Here is a 13,640-nt window from a genome sequence, read left to right as displayed (position 1 = left end):
AGATTAATCTTTTTTTTTGTTAGATATTCTTTTTCTAAAAGTAATAATAAGAAAAAAAATTTATAAAAAGAAAAAAAAAAGATTGTCACGAATTGACATATACCTTATAATAATTTTCAAATGATTTAAAACAATTAATTTAAATAAATATTTATTTAAAATCCTTTTTAAGACATAATTAGAAATTATTTTACTAATCTAAAAGAAATTTACTTAATAATTATCACGTTTTATTTTTTCTTTTGAAATAAAATTGCATTTTGTTTCCGTATTTTTATAAAAATAATAAATGCATGGATAATAATCTCTCACAATACTTATGCTAATTATATTTGAACATATGAGATTATTTCAAGTTTAGAAAAAGCATAATGTATAACTTTATTTTTATAAGATACATTAATGTTATTCAATCTTATCATAATAAATTTAAATATTATTTTTTTGTTAACTATGGAATTAAACGAATTTACCGTATTACCTATTAGAATTCCTATTATTGAAAATTGTACTAACTTTTTGGGATTAATATTTATAATTTTATTTTTCAAACATTTGGTTAATTTTAAACATTATCATATAAATATAAGAATAATGTTAATTACAATGCTTATTTATTTTATATTTATAATAAGTTCAAGATTTTTGATATTTTTGGCATTATTAGAAGGCAAAATTCTTCGATCTGTTACATTTGGTTCACAAAATATCTGTTTCTTTTTTTTTCTAATTCATCGTGTTGGATTTTTAGGTTATAATTCTATTTTTTATATAATTGTTATTGAAAGAACAATTGCAAGTATTAGATATAAAACATATGAAAATGAAAAAAAAAAGTTGTTATGTATTACTATTGTTTGCCTACACTCCTTAACTATATTTGTTATAATGTTTTTTCGTTTAAGAGAATTTGCAAAAAATAACAAAGAAATCAACAGAATACCATGTTTAAGAAGAAATGTTGATAATGGATTTTTAAATGTTATATCATATGTAATTTTAATCATGACAACAATATCTTCTCTAACGTTTTTTATATTACTAATAATTAATAAAAAACTATATATAAAATCAAATTTAAGATTTTCAAAAAATATCCTTTCTACAAAATATCAAATATTAGAAAATTTGCTATTTCTAAAAGCTCTCCTACCATGTATTTTGAATTTCTTGATATCTAGTGTTTTAAATGGAATGCTTTTTATATATATAATTAGTGAACTTATAAAAGGAATAAATTCATTGGAGAAAGAAATATATATTGTAGAGATGGGACAAATATCAGATATCATTTTTTCAATATCATTTGTTACTATCCCTTTAACAACATATATCACATTTAAAAGATTAAAAAAAATGTATCTTAAAAAAAACAATCATAATTTATATGATGTCAAAAAACAAAAAGTACCAAAAAACAATCAAATACAACCAACTACTGTTAATGATATATATTTTAACCAATTTAATAAACAATGGGATTGTCAGAAACCAAAAAAATAATATATTTATAATTTTTATAAAAATATTCTTTAATTTTTAATCATAATGATACATAATTAAGTCTATTGTACAATATTGTATATTTAGTTATTACAATATATTTTCTTATTTTATTTTCTATTATTAGCTTAAAACTTATAATACTCTATTATTTATCTTAATTAACATTAAATTATTATTTATAATTGGAGTATAATTCAATAGATAAAATTAATTAAAAATATTTACAATAAATTATGTTATTAATATATTAATTAACATTTAAATAAATTCATATAAATAATGAAATCGTGTACTATTACAAATTATAGTATATATAAAACTTAAAAATATTAAAAAATATTTTAAATTTTATTATGGATTCAATTAAATCTTATATATTGTCTATTAAAATTCCTATTGCTGAAAATATCATTAATATGATTACATCAATTTTTATAATATTATTTCTTAAAAATTTAATTATGTCTAATCATCATCAAATTAATGTAAGAATTATACTAATTTCAATGCTTTGTTATTTTCTACTTATAATAACTTCACGATTTATGATATTTTTGGTATATTTAGAAAGTGGTGTTATAGATATAAATTTTAATACAAGATTATATTGTTGGGTATCTAATTGTTTATATGGACTTGGTTTATTAGGATCTGTTTCAATTTTTTATATACTTGTTGTTGAAAGAACAATTGCAAGTATCAGATATAATACATATGAAAATGAACGAAAAAAATTTACTTATATAATTATTGTTTCACTACATTTTATAGCTAATTTAATACTTGTAGTATTATCAATTAATTTAAATTTAAGTGATAAAAAATCAAAGATACAATGTCTAATCATACATCATTATCTTAACAACAAAAATATAAGAATAACTTTTATTACAATGAATAGTTTGGCAATCATTACCTCATTACTTTTTTTCATACTACTAACATTTAATAGAAAATTATACCAAAAATCAAGTTTAAATTTTTCTAAAAATATTCTCTCTAAAAAATATCAATTATTAGAAAATTTACAATTTTTAAAAGCACTTTTTCCTTCCATTTTAATTTATTGCATATCATCAATTATAAATATTATTATTTTTATTTATTCAGATTCTATTGCTATTAATACTACTGGCTTAAGAAGAAGGATTATAAGACTTGAATTATTACAATCAACATATATTTTAACTTCAATTACAATTATCCTTATAACTTTAATAACACATTTTAAATTATATTTTTTAACAAAACGTTCCTTTAAAAAAATGAACAAAGTTCAGCCCACAAATCATAAACAAATTTCATGTATAAAAAATGAAAATGATATTTATTTTCAACAGTTAAAAAAACAATGGGATTAAAAAAAAATGTATATCTCTAGAAAATAATCTTATTTACAATAAAAAAAAAATATATACTTGAACATTGTAGGTAAATTTATAAAACAATTATATGATTGTAATATTTTGAATTTTTTTTAGCTTCCATCAATTTGTCAAGATCTTTTTTTGGTAATTTTTTTGGAAATCTCCTCCTTTTATAAAAATATATAAGAAATGTTAAGAAGATTGTTATACTAATCATTGAAGAAAATTTATAAAAATGGTTACAAATTTTTTGATAAATCCTTTTGAAAAATTCCATTAACAATTTGAATAACAGTCAAAGTAGGTTTTTACTTAAGACAAAAGAAAAATTTAAAATTTGTTTTTATTTAGTTACTAAAATTATCAACAATATAATTTGAATAAAAAAAAGAATATAAAATAAATAATTACTCGATATAATAGAATTTTTTTTTTACTATATTCAGTATGAATTCCCAATTATATTATAAAGATTTAACAAAACGTATTTATGGAACACTTGATGGTTATAGAGATGTTTGTAATCTTATGTATTACATTGAAGTAATGTATGAATCATTTCGTAAAATTAAACCAGTTTTAAAAGAAAATGAAAGTAGAGATTTCAAAGAAACATTTTATCGTTTAAAAAATCATTATAAAGATTTAAAATATTTAAAAAATTACATAAAATCCAAGAGACGTATCAATATTGGAGAATTAACATCTGATGCTGAAAGTGAGAGTAACTTTCAATTAGATGAAACTTCTTGTAATAGTACAACTTATTCTGAATGTACTAAAACTGAAATAGGTGATTTAAAAGCAGCAATCAATTCAATGGATAAATTTTTAAACAGAAAACAAAATTATCTTATTTATACTAGCCAAGAAACAAAAAAAGATTTTAACATATTATACAAATTAATAAAAAAAGAAAGAAATTTCTGTTATAATTATTCTAAAAAAATTTTTACACAATAAAAGTTATGACAAATAATTTTATTGACTAATAGTAATTATTAAAAACTTAAATATTTAGTAATATAAATAAATATAAATATATATATTGGTTGTTTTTATTAATTGATCTATTCTCTTTTTCTTTATATTTTAATAACATGTGATGTCTTATGGACAAACCACCAAATTGTCTTTCTAATTCAAGGTATCTCTTAAAACGATATCTTGATAGTTATTGAGGTACATTTTACCAATAAGTTGTATTTTTTCCCTAAATTTTTACTATAATTGAACTTTTATGTTGTTTTTGTTGATTTTGGTACTATATTTCTATCTCTAAAATATTAGATAATTTTTTTCTACTTTCTTTTTTATTAAATTTTTGCTTATTATAAAAAAAATTAGAAGTTTTTAATTTTTCCTTGTCTTTATGCGTAATTTTTGGCAAACACATAATATTATTTTTTTAAAATACTTATTTTTTTTTAATTTATAGGTTTTTAGCACTTTTTCACAATGAAATTCAATCCACTTGTTTCATCCAGTGCCCGTAAATCTCGCGCTAGACACTTCAATGCTCCATCACACGTTAGACGTGTTATTATGTCAGCTCCTCTTTCAAAGGAACTTCGTGAGAAATATGGTGTCCGCTCCTGTCCAATTAGGTTAGTTTTAATTGTTAGATTTATATATAATTTTAATAATATTTTATTTTAGAGTAGATGACGAAGTTACCGTTGCTACTGGACGTGCCAAGGGAAACTCTGGACGTGTTGTCAAGTGTTACCGTAAAAAATTCGTTATTCACATTGATAAAGTTCAACGTGAAAAGGCTAATGGAACAACTGTCAACATTGGAATTCACCCATCAAATGTAATTTTTTAATTGGCATATTATAATATAATAATAAATATTTTTATAGGTTATTATCACAAAACTTAAGTTGAATGATGATAGACGTAAAACATTAGAACGTAAAGCAGAAGGACGTAAAGCTGTTCTTGGAGAACTTAAGGGAAAACACTCCACTGTTTAAATATATTTTAACATCCTATGTTTGGGGGACATAAAATGTCTTGCGAGTTACATTGTTTTATCTTGTTGTTACTTGAAATAAAGTTTAACTTGTTAATCGAAAAGAAATATTTATATATATACTTTTTTATTCAAATATAAAAAAATAGCATGATAAATATATTGGTAAGAGATAAATATTTCTTATTATGTTTATTTTTAAAGTTGTATATTACGTAAAAAAATAGGATATAGCTTTGGTAGTTAAATTAGTCTAAATACTGAGCAAGCCATCTAAATCCCTCGCCATATCCTTGTCTTTTTAAAACTGAACACATAAAAACTTCACATGGTCTTGTAGCTAAATCTGACTTTGAAATAATTCCTTTACCTGTAGTCATTTGTGTAATTCCCAAATGATATTTCAAGTAGTCTTCACTAAGTGCATTTGGTTTATCAATTTTATTTCCAAGAATAAGAATAGGACATTCAGATATCTGTTCATCTCTCATTAGACTAAGTAACTCTTCACGAGACTCAACAATTCGTTCTTGATCTGCACAATCAACTAAAAATACAATTGCATCCACAGCTGGGAAATAATCCTTCCATACACGACGTGCTAAAATGATAGTAATAAGAAGTGAGATGATTTAAAGTAAGATAAGATTACATACCTTGTGCATGACCTCCTAAATCAAATGTTGTAAATTTAATGCCACCTAAAGATAATTCTTCTGATGTTGGATGTAACGTTGGAACATGTTGAGCAATCCTATCATCTTTTAACATGTGAAGAAGAGTTGTTTTACCAGCATTATCAAGTCCTAAAAAGACAAGCTTTCCTGATTTCTTTGCCAATCCTAAAATGAATACATACATATAAATTAATTAATATAAAAATATAATAAAATTAAAGAATGATATATGAGTAAGTATATTAAACATACCCAAAAAATTTAGTACACCAGAAAACCAGTCCCAGAGCCAAGACATAACCAAAATATCTAGAAGTAAAAAAAATATATATAACTTGGTACAAATTAATTTTATAATATGCCTTCAAATAATAACAATAATTGAAGGTGCACTTAACAAAGTTTTGTGTTGACGCCGCGACAAGAAGGCGTAAAACACGTCAGCAAATAGACGACTCAACTGATGTATCACTAGATTGAAGGAAATTTGCGTGGTGAGACCTCAGAGTGTAAATAAAAAGTAAAATTTTTAGATTGAATAAATATTCTATTAGTTCACTAAAAAAAAAACTTGTATTGTTTTTTAATATATTATTTTGTTATCAATTTTTATATCTAGTTTATACAGTTATAATGAATAAACAATAAAAAAAACAATATATAATTATTATATACAGGGATGTTCATGAAGTTTTTCCTATTGAGTTAAAATAGTATTCTATAACACAGACAAAAATAAACATTTTGATATTATTTAGTTTTATTAAAATATTTTTTTTATTTGTATAGTTTTAATATTAATTTTATATTTATTTATTCATATTTTGCTTTTTTATGTACTAAGTTTTTGTTTTTTTTTAATATGTTAATTAAGGTATTTTTATAATTCTTAAATAAAATTAGCTTTTTAAAACATAAAAAAAAAGAATCGCCTTAATTAAATCTTCATAATAAAATGTTTTAATATTATATTTCTAAATATCAAAAATCAGTATTAGAAAAAAGATTCACAAAGAATTAAATTATCTATATCACATTTAAAAAATATGTTTTTTATACATTGTTAATAAGAAAAATTTTTTGAATAAAAGTCATTCTTGATTGAAATTGTAAGCTTTTTTAAAAAGATTTAAGAATATAATATTTTTTTTAAGAATGAGTTGGAAACTTTTTTTATATAAATATAAAAAAAAAATTTTGAAGCACAATGTTTAACTTTACATTCATTATATTTAACAGGAAAAACTTTATGAAGGGACATAAAAAATATGTTAAATGAGGGAAAATTCTCATATGACCATCCTGTAAATATAAGAATAAAAAAAAAGTATTATTAAAATATAAAATGAATTTATTAGAATATTAAGTGTGTTTAAGGCACAACAATATTATATACAGGATCATAATTATAAAAAGTGAAGAAATTGTAATATTTTTTCTTGTTCTATAATTTTTAATATATATTTTAATATAATATATATAATAATAAGAAAAAAAATAATATTATTAAAATGGACTTTTTCTTTTACTGGTACACCTTAAAACATCATCTTTTTGTTTAGGAGTAAAATTTAACATTGTTAAAATTGCTTGTAGATGTTCCTTAGAATCTCCTTTATTTACAAAATAATAATAAAATGCATCGTGAAGGAAATTTAAAATAATCCTATCTTCTGTCATCTGACTTATGTCTTTTTTCTATAAATAAATATAGTAAAAAATATTATAAAATCAAAAATTACCTCAACACCTTCAAATTTTTGAGCTTCTTGACCTTTCTTAAACATTACTAAATACATATTTTGTCGTTCTTCCTCCAATTCACGTACTTTTCTTTCATACATCTCATTTTCTATTCGTTGCATCTCAATTTTATTTCTAATATACTTTTGTTCTTCTTCAGATACTTTTGATTTTTCAAGTTCAGTTTCTAAATGTTTAATTCTTTCTTTTAAACGTATAGATTGTTTTTTTAGTGCTTCTTTAAGAATATCTAATTCTGTTTCTATATTTCTTTTAGTAATCTTTTCAACACTCTCTGCCTGAGACAATACTCTTTTTATGTTAACTTTATTTTTAGAAATAACTTGTGTTGATATATTTTTTTTATTTATTAATTTTATAGGTTCACCTAACGATAGTTGTTTAACTGGTACATTTTTATTTCCTCGATTTTCTTGGAGAAGTGTTGCTACACTTTCTTCATTTATAGATTCATGATCACTTTCAAGATCATTTAATGAATAACAAGAAACAAAATTAGAAACAAATGAATTTTCACTAAAAGCTTTTCTTTTAATTGAAGAATTATTTGATAAACTTTTAAATGTTCCTGTTTCATTACCACCCAAGGAGTGTTCTCCATTAACACTATAATATAAACTATTTATACTTTTATTAATTGCACATTTATCAAATGATTTTTGTGAATTAGTATTATTTTTAATACTTTCAATAGATTCAATAATATCTTTATCATTAAATTTTACCATTATTTTTTCAATTAATGTTTCTCTTTTTGCTCTTTCTATTTCTAATTCTCCTCTTAAAATTTTTAAATTATATATTAATTCTCTTCTTTCTTCATCAACTTTAGTAAATTCACCACGTAAGCGATATAATTCTCTAAACATTGTTCCAGTTTTTTCTTTCCATTCTTTTAATTCTTTTCCAGCTAAAGATAATGAATCATTTTTATTTTTAAAATCAGAACCATATCCTCTACCAGAGTGACTACGACTCCTCTGTAAACCATGTTTTTCTCTTTCACCAGCAGACATCTTTCTACTATTTTTATTTTCTTGTTTAAATAAAGATAATTCAAGATAAGCATCATGAAGATTTTTTGTCACAACATCTAATTGTGATGCTAGTGATTGTATTAAAATTGAACTATATTGCATATCATTATCCTTATCATCTTTTACATTTTCTAATACTTTTTCATTTTTATTTTTTATATTTTCATTAAACCACTTACTAACTTTTTCTTTCGCTACATGAATTTTTTGTGGATGGTCACCTAAATTACTAGAACCATCAGAATCCATAATATATTCCATAAATTTAGTTAACTCAAAACAAACTTCATCTAAATCATTTGACAAATTGATGTACTCAGGTTCAGAGTATTCTGTCAATATATTTGTATTTTCTAAATTAATTTCCTCTATAGCTTTTTGAGGAAAATCGTTCTTTGACAATGAAACAAAAGTTTTTTTTATATTTGATTCCAATAATTTTTTAATTATTATTAATTCTTTCTCCAATATCATATTTTTATTACGTAATTTTTGCATTTCAATTAAATTTTCATCCTCATTTATTGTACTACTATGTATAATATTAGTTGATGTTTGCCTTTCAATCATTTTATTATTATTTTCTTCAACAATATCATTACTTGATTTTGATTTTTGAATTTTTTTATCAATTGCCAAGAATGTTGATGATTGATTAAGGGGGCATAAACTTTCCATACTATCAATTCTATCTTTACCAAGTTCTTTTAATATTTTTCTTAAACTTTTACATTTCTTTCTTAATTCCATATTTTCAGCCTTAAATTTCTCCAAAAATATTATTTTTTCTTTCATTATTTTTTTCTCTTTTTCATATTTTTTAATTTCTTCATCTAACTCATCTCGTAATGTTTCGAATTCTTTCGTTAATGTTTGAATTCTTTCTTTTTCTCTCGAGGCATACTCACTATTTTCAGTTTCTAATTCTTCTATTCTTTGTTTTAATCCTAAATTTGTTCCTATTAATTCTTCAATTCTTTCATCATTCTCTAGTATGCTATCTTTACATATATTGTCGTTGAATGCAGATAATGAACGGCATGATGTCATGATTGATCCAGAAAGTACCTCAGAACATAAACTTCTTGTTACACTAGGTGAATGACATCTAATTGTTGGTATTGGCATTAAAGATTCACTTTTATGTTCTAATGGTTTTGGAGATAATGTTGAACGAGAACTACCTTTAAGTCCTCCAATATTTTTTGGTACATTAATTTGTAAACCACCTAAACTTTTTTCCTCACTTTCTCGTTTATGTTTCTCTATTTCAATTAATTTTTCTTGTAAAACTTTTACTTGTTTTTTTGTCATTTGTAGTTCAGCTAACATTGACTTTAATCTTTCTTCATCTTCATTCCATAAATCATCTTTACCAATTTCAGTTGGTTTATGTTTCATATTAGGTTTACAGGAGACATACTTTGAATTCATTGATGGTTCAACTTGTGCCTCACTTTCTGCTGTATTTTTATTAATACATTTAAATAATTCATTTGTGTGCGTGATACTACTCGTCAACTTTGCCTCTAAGTCAGCTTTTTCAACCTTACTTCTTAAAACTAAGTTATCATAATCTTTTTTAATCTTCGCCAAGTCACCCTCAACAACTTTCTTTTTATTTTCGAGCCCGTACATCTTTTCTTTCCAATAAACATCTACTTGATTTATTTTATTAAGATTAGTTTCAAGATTTCTACTTAAAATATCATTATACTCATCCTCTAATTCTCTATACTTTAATTCACCTAAACTTTTCGCTTCACGTAACTTTTCACACTCCATCTCAAGAATAGGAACTTTATTTGCCATTGCTGCTAGTGAATTTATACGATTTTCAAATATGTCTCTTTCTTTTTGCCTATTTTTCTCTTCTTCTTGTATTAATTTAGCATTTTCATCTAATTGTTTACTTAATGTTTCAACTAAATTTGCTTTTAATATTAAATTTTTTTCTATATCCATAAAACGATCAGTCATACTTATATTTTTAGATTCAAATTCTTTTTCTAATTCATGTATTTTATCTGTTAATGTAGTAAATTGATTTTCATGATGTGACAAGTCTTCAGCTGTCAAATCTGTTTGAATACGTTTTGAATAATTTACAGAATATCGATTACTATCAACAAAACCTATTCTCCATGTACTGGGGTTATCATTAACATAATGAGCATTATCAAAATTATCACGTATTAATAAATCATGTTTTAAAATTGTATCTTGATATACTTGTAATTTTTCTTCTAAATATGTTACAGCTTTATTAAGTGAGTCATTAGTTGCATGGAGACGTGATATAGTCATTGAAGTAGCATTTACCTCAGCAGTTTTCTCCTCAATACTTCCTATTAATTGTTCATTTTTATTCTTCATATAATCTAAATCATTACTTAATTTATTTATATTCTTTTTTGAATCCTCTAAATTATTTGTCAAATCATTGAGTTGATTAATTTGGAGAGAAACCTGAGTAGAAAAAAAATGTCATAAATCATATTTTTTTATATAATAAATTAAGATGCAATGTTAAAAAAAAATATATACATCACAAAACAATTACATGCTAGTTAACAAATATTATTACTTAAGTATAAATTATTTTTTCTTTAAAATAAAAATATAAATAAATATTAACTAAAAATATAAACTCTCAAAACGAAGACTATCACTGGACTTGCTACCGTAAAATATTCATAAATTTGTTGATTGTTTATTCTAACCTTTTCTTTTAATTCTTTATTTTCATCTCCTATTTTCTTTCTATATTCTATACATTCTTTCATTTTACAATCTGTTCCTAGTACCATTGCTGCTGCTGAAATAACACCTAATTGTGTTGGTGTTAATTCATGTGATGGAGAAAGTTTATTTCCCATTAATATACCATCTGATGTTGTATTTGGAGAAAGATTTCTTGAATTTGGATTAGATGAAACATCAACAGTTAAGTGATTTCCTGAATTACCATTGTTTGATGATAAAATAATTTGACTTGTATTTTCAAAAACATTATCACTAATTTCATCACTCTCTAATATTCTAACTTTATCTTTAAGACTCTCATTTTCCATTTGTAAAAGTTCAAGTTTATTTAATAAAATACTTTCATTATTAGATGATTTTAATATTTGTTCTTTTAAACAAATTTCTAATTGTGATGCTTTTGTTCTCCAAATAAATCCTTCATTTTGATAAGCTGCTAATTGATTTAATGTTTCTTGAATATTTATTCCTTCAGGAATATTTTGATTATTATATGATAAATTTTGATTTAATGTATTAAAACTACCATTAATATCAGAAGAATCTTTTTCACCATTTTTAACAATAGGATCAACAGGTGGAAAACTTGGTGACATTCTTCTTGAATTAATCATAACACCTTGATTTGTATTTAAATGTATATTATTATTATCAATAAAATCAATATTATCTGTATTTACTGAAGCATCAACCATATTTTCTTTTATATCTCTAAGATCATCTAATTTTTTTGCATATTTCATCATCTCTGTTCTTGCATCAACTGTTTCTTGTATAAGTTGTCTTATTCTTATTTCATGTTTCTCTAATATTTCATTTTTCTCTCTCCTAAACATTTCATTCATCTCATTTTCTCTTCTATCAAGAACTTCTTTTTGATTACCAAATTTATCAGAATTTGTTATGAGACTTTCTATATCTTTATATTTACTTCGTAATTGTTCTAATTGTTTATCTTTATCTTTGATTTGATTTTGACACTTTCTTAAATCATTTTTTAATTTATTTATTTCTTGTGTATATCTTTGTGTAGGTGTTAAATAATCATCATCATTTTTTTGTACACAATTTTTATGAGCACAACCTTTCTTTTCACAGTGTAACTGATAACGTGTATCTTTTCCAAACCACCATTTACCAGCAATAACTGATGATCCTGTACTACTGGCAACTGATGATTTATCAATATCTTCCTCTGTTTCAGGTGTCTTTCTTATCATTAATATATTATTTGATGGTAAACATTTAGGTATAATAGATGGTATATGACTTCCTGAATTACTTTTTAATATATTAATTCTTTCCTCATTTTTTGGTAATGGTGGAAAATCAGCCTTCAATGATATAGTTGGAATTTTTGTTATAACTGATGGTGGTATTGTTGGTATATTTGTTGATATTTCTTTTATTCCTTTTTCATCAATTTTTTTATCTTTACCATTTTCAAGAAGGGTACTTGTAGTACTATGTAATGTTCCTTCATCTGACATCTCACCACTCTCTAATAAATTATCTTCTTTTTTATTTTTATTATCATTAATTTTTGATGGTCCTTCATCAGGACCACTCTCCTCAGAACTAAGAATAGCTGTTTCTGATAAAGTATCGGGAATATTTTTTGATATAACACCAGATGGTTTTCTGGGAATAGTTATGGAACGTTTATTTAAATCCCAAAAAATACTTAAATCAGATTTTTTTAATTTTTTACTTTCACTATTAAGATCATTTTCTGTTTCAGTTGTATAGTCATCAGATGTATCACCAAAAATTGCAACTAAAAATAAATAATAAATATTTATATTATTATTATTATTAATATATATATAATATAAACATACTAGCATCTTTCTCACTCCAACTTAACTTAGGTTTACATCCTTTATTTTTATCACCATTAGTAGTAGTATTTTTAATAGTCACTTCATCAAATCGTATATTTTTCTCCTGAGTTAATATATCATTATTTCCATCAATTAATTTTCCAGGTAAACTTCTTGTCATACAACTACCATTTGATTGTTCTAATTTACCATCTGAAGGTATTTTTTGATTATCAGATTGTTTATCAATAAAACCAGATGCTGGTCGTTTAAGAATTCCTTTTCTTGGTAATGAACTACTTCCACTAATAGGTATATTTGATGTTGGATTTTTTAATATTAATTTATCATTTTCTTTTGATGTTCTGTCAGATGTTGTGTAACGTAATGATGGTGGTGATGTCATAGTATCATAATTATATTTATTTTTTTGATACCTTAACATATTACTTTGTAACTCAGATTCATTTAAACTATTTTTTTTTGTTCCAATAATAATTTTATTATCATTAGGTGGATATTTAGTAATTAAATTAGGAATGTTTGTATTAATATTAGGTTTTATTGGTCTTCCAATAGCAGGAGTTATAAAAAATGAATTATAATTTGTGGGATGATTAGATTTAGGAATAGAATGCCAGAATAAATTTTCATTCTTTCTATTTTTATCTCCTTCATTTCCATCCATCTGGCTATAATATTATTATTAGAAAATAATATAT

The 13,640-nt window shown here is 23.1% G+C and overlaps 6 protein-coding genes across 6 annotated transcripts; 4 read left to right on the top strand and 2 right to left on the bottom strand.

Annotated features, from left to right (window-relative positions):
• Positions 1-402: 402 nt before the first annotated feature.
• Positions 403-1,503, top strand: SRAE_1000107950 (7TM GPCR, serpentine receptor class ab (Srab) family-containing protein; the record flags this gene model as incomplete). Its single annotated transcript, XM_024647990.1, has 1 exon — positions 403-1,503. One exon carries the CDS (start codon positions 403-405, stop codon positions 1,501-1,503), a length of 1,101 nt encoding a protein of 366 aa, XP_024502013.1.
• A 548-nt stretch (positions 1,504-2,051) lies between these two features.
• SRAE_1000107900 (Hypothetical protein) lies at positions 2,052-2,867 on the top strand (the record flags this gene model as incomplete). The annotated part of the gene is made up of 2 exons (XM_024647989.1): positions 2,052-2,202; positions 2,617-2,867. 2 exons carry the CDS (start codon positions 2,052-2,054, stop codon positions 2,865-2,867), a joined length of 402 nt encoding a protein of 133 aa, XP_024502012.1.
• A 453-nt stretch (positions 2,868-3,320) lies between these two features.
• SRAE_1000107800 (Hypothetical protein) lies at positions 3,321-4,319 on the top strand (the record flags this gene model as incomplete). Its single annotated transcript, XM_024647988.1, has 2 exons — positions 3,321-3,666; positions 4,312-4,319. 2 exons carry the CDS (start codon positions 3,321-3,323, stop codon positions 4,317-4,319), a joined length of 354 nt encoding a protein of 117 aa, XP_024502011.1.
• Positions 4,320-4,331: 12 nt separating this feature from the next.
• On the top strand, positions 4,332-4,852 carry SRAE_1000107700 (Ribosomal protein L26/L24P, eukaryotic/archaeal family and Translation protein SH3-like domain and Ribosomal protein L2 domain 2-containing protein; the record flags this gene model as incomplete). Its single annotated transcript, XM_024647987.1, has 3 exons — positions 4,332-4,480; positions 4,533-4,689; positions 4,739-4,852. The coding sequence occupies 3 exons, from the start codon at positions 4,332-4,334 to the stop codon at positions 4,850-4,852; spliced, it is 420 nt and encodes a 139-aa protein (XP_024502010.1).
• A 247-nt stretch (positions 4,853-5,099) lies between these two features.
• On the bottom strand, positions 5,100-5,826 carry SRAE_1000107600 (LD39266p; the record flags this gene model as incomplete). The annotated part of the gene is made up of 3 exons (XM_024647986.1): positions 5,100-5,452; positions 5,508-5,693; positions 5,781-5,826. 3 exons carry the CDS (start codon positions 5,824-5,826, stop codon positions 5,100-5,102), a joined length of 585 nt encoding a protein of 194 aa, XP_024502009.1.
• A 1,208-nt stretch (positions 5,827-7,034) lies between these two features.
• On the bottom strand, positions 7,035-13,606 carry SRAE_1000107500 (Hypothetical protein; the record flags this gene model as incomplete). The annotated part of the gene is made up of 4 exons (XM_024647984.1): positions 7,035-7,226; positions 7,271-10,798; positions 11,053-12,872; positions 12,937-13,606. 4 exons carry the CDS (start codon positions 13,604-13,606, stop codon positions 7,035-7,037), a joined length of 6,210 nt encoding a protein of 2,069 aa, XP_024502008.1.
• Positions 13,607-13,640: the final 34 nt, after the last annotated feature.

This window comes from Strongyloides ratti (genome assembly GCF_001040885.1).
Source record: "Strongyloides ratti genome assembly S_ratti_ED321, chromosome : 1".
Lineage (NCBI taxonomy): Eukaryota > Metazoa > Nematoda > Chromadorea > Rhabditida > Strongyloididae > Strongyloides > Strongyloides ratti.
This window is presented reverse-complemented; position numbering and strand designations above follow the sequence as displayed.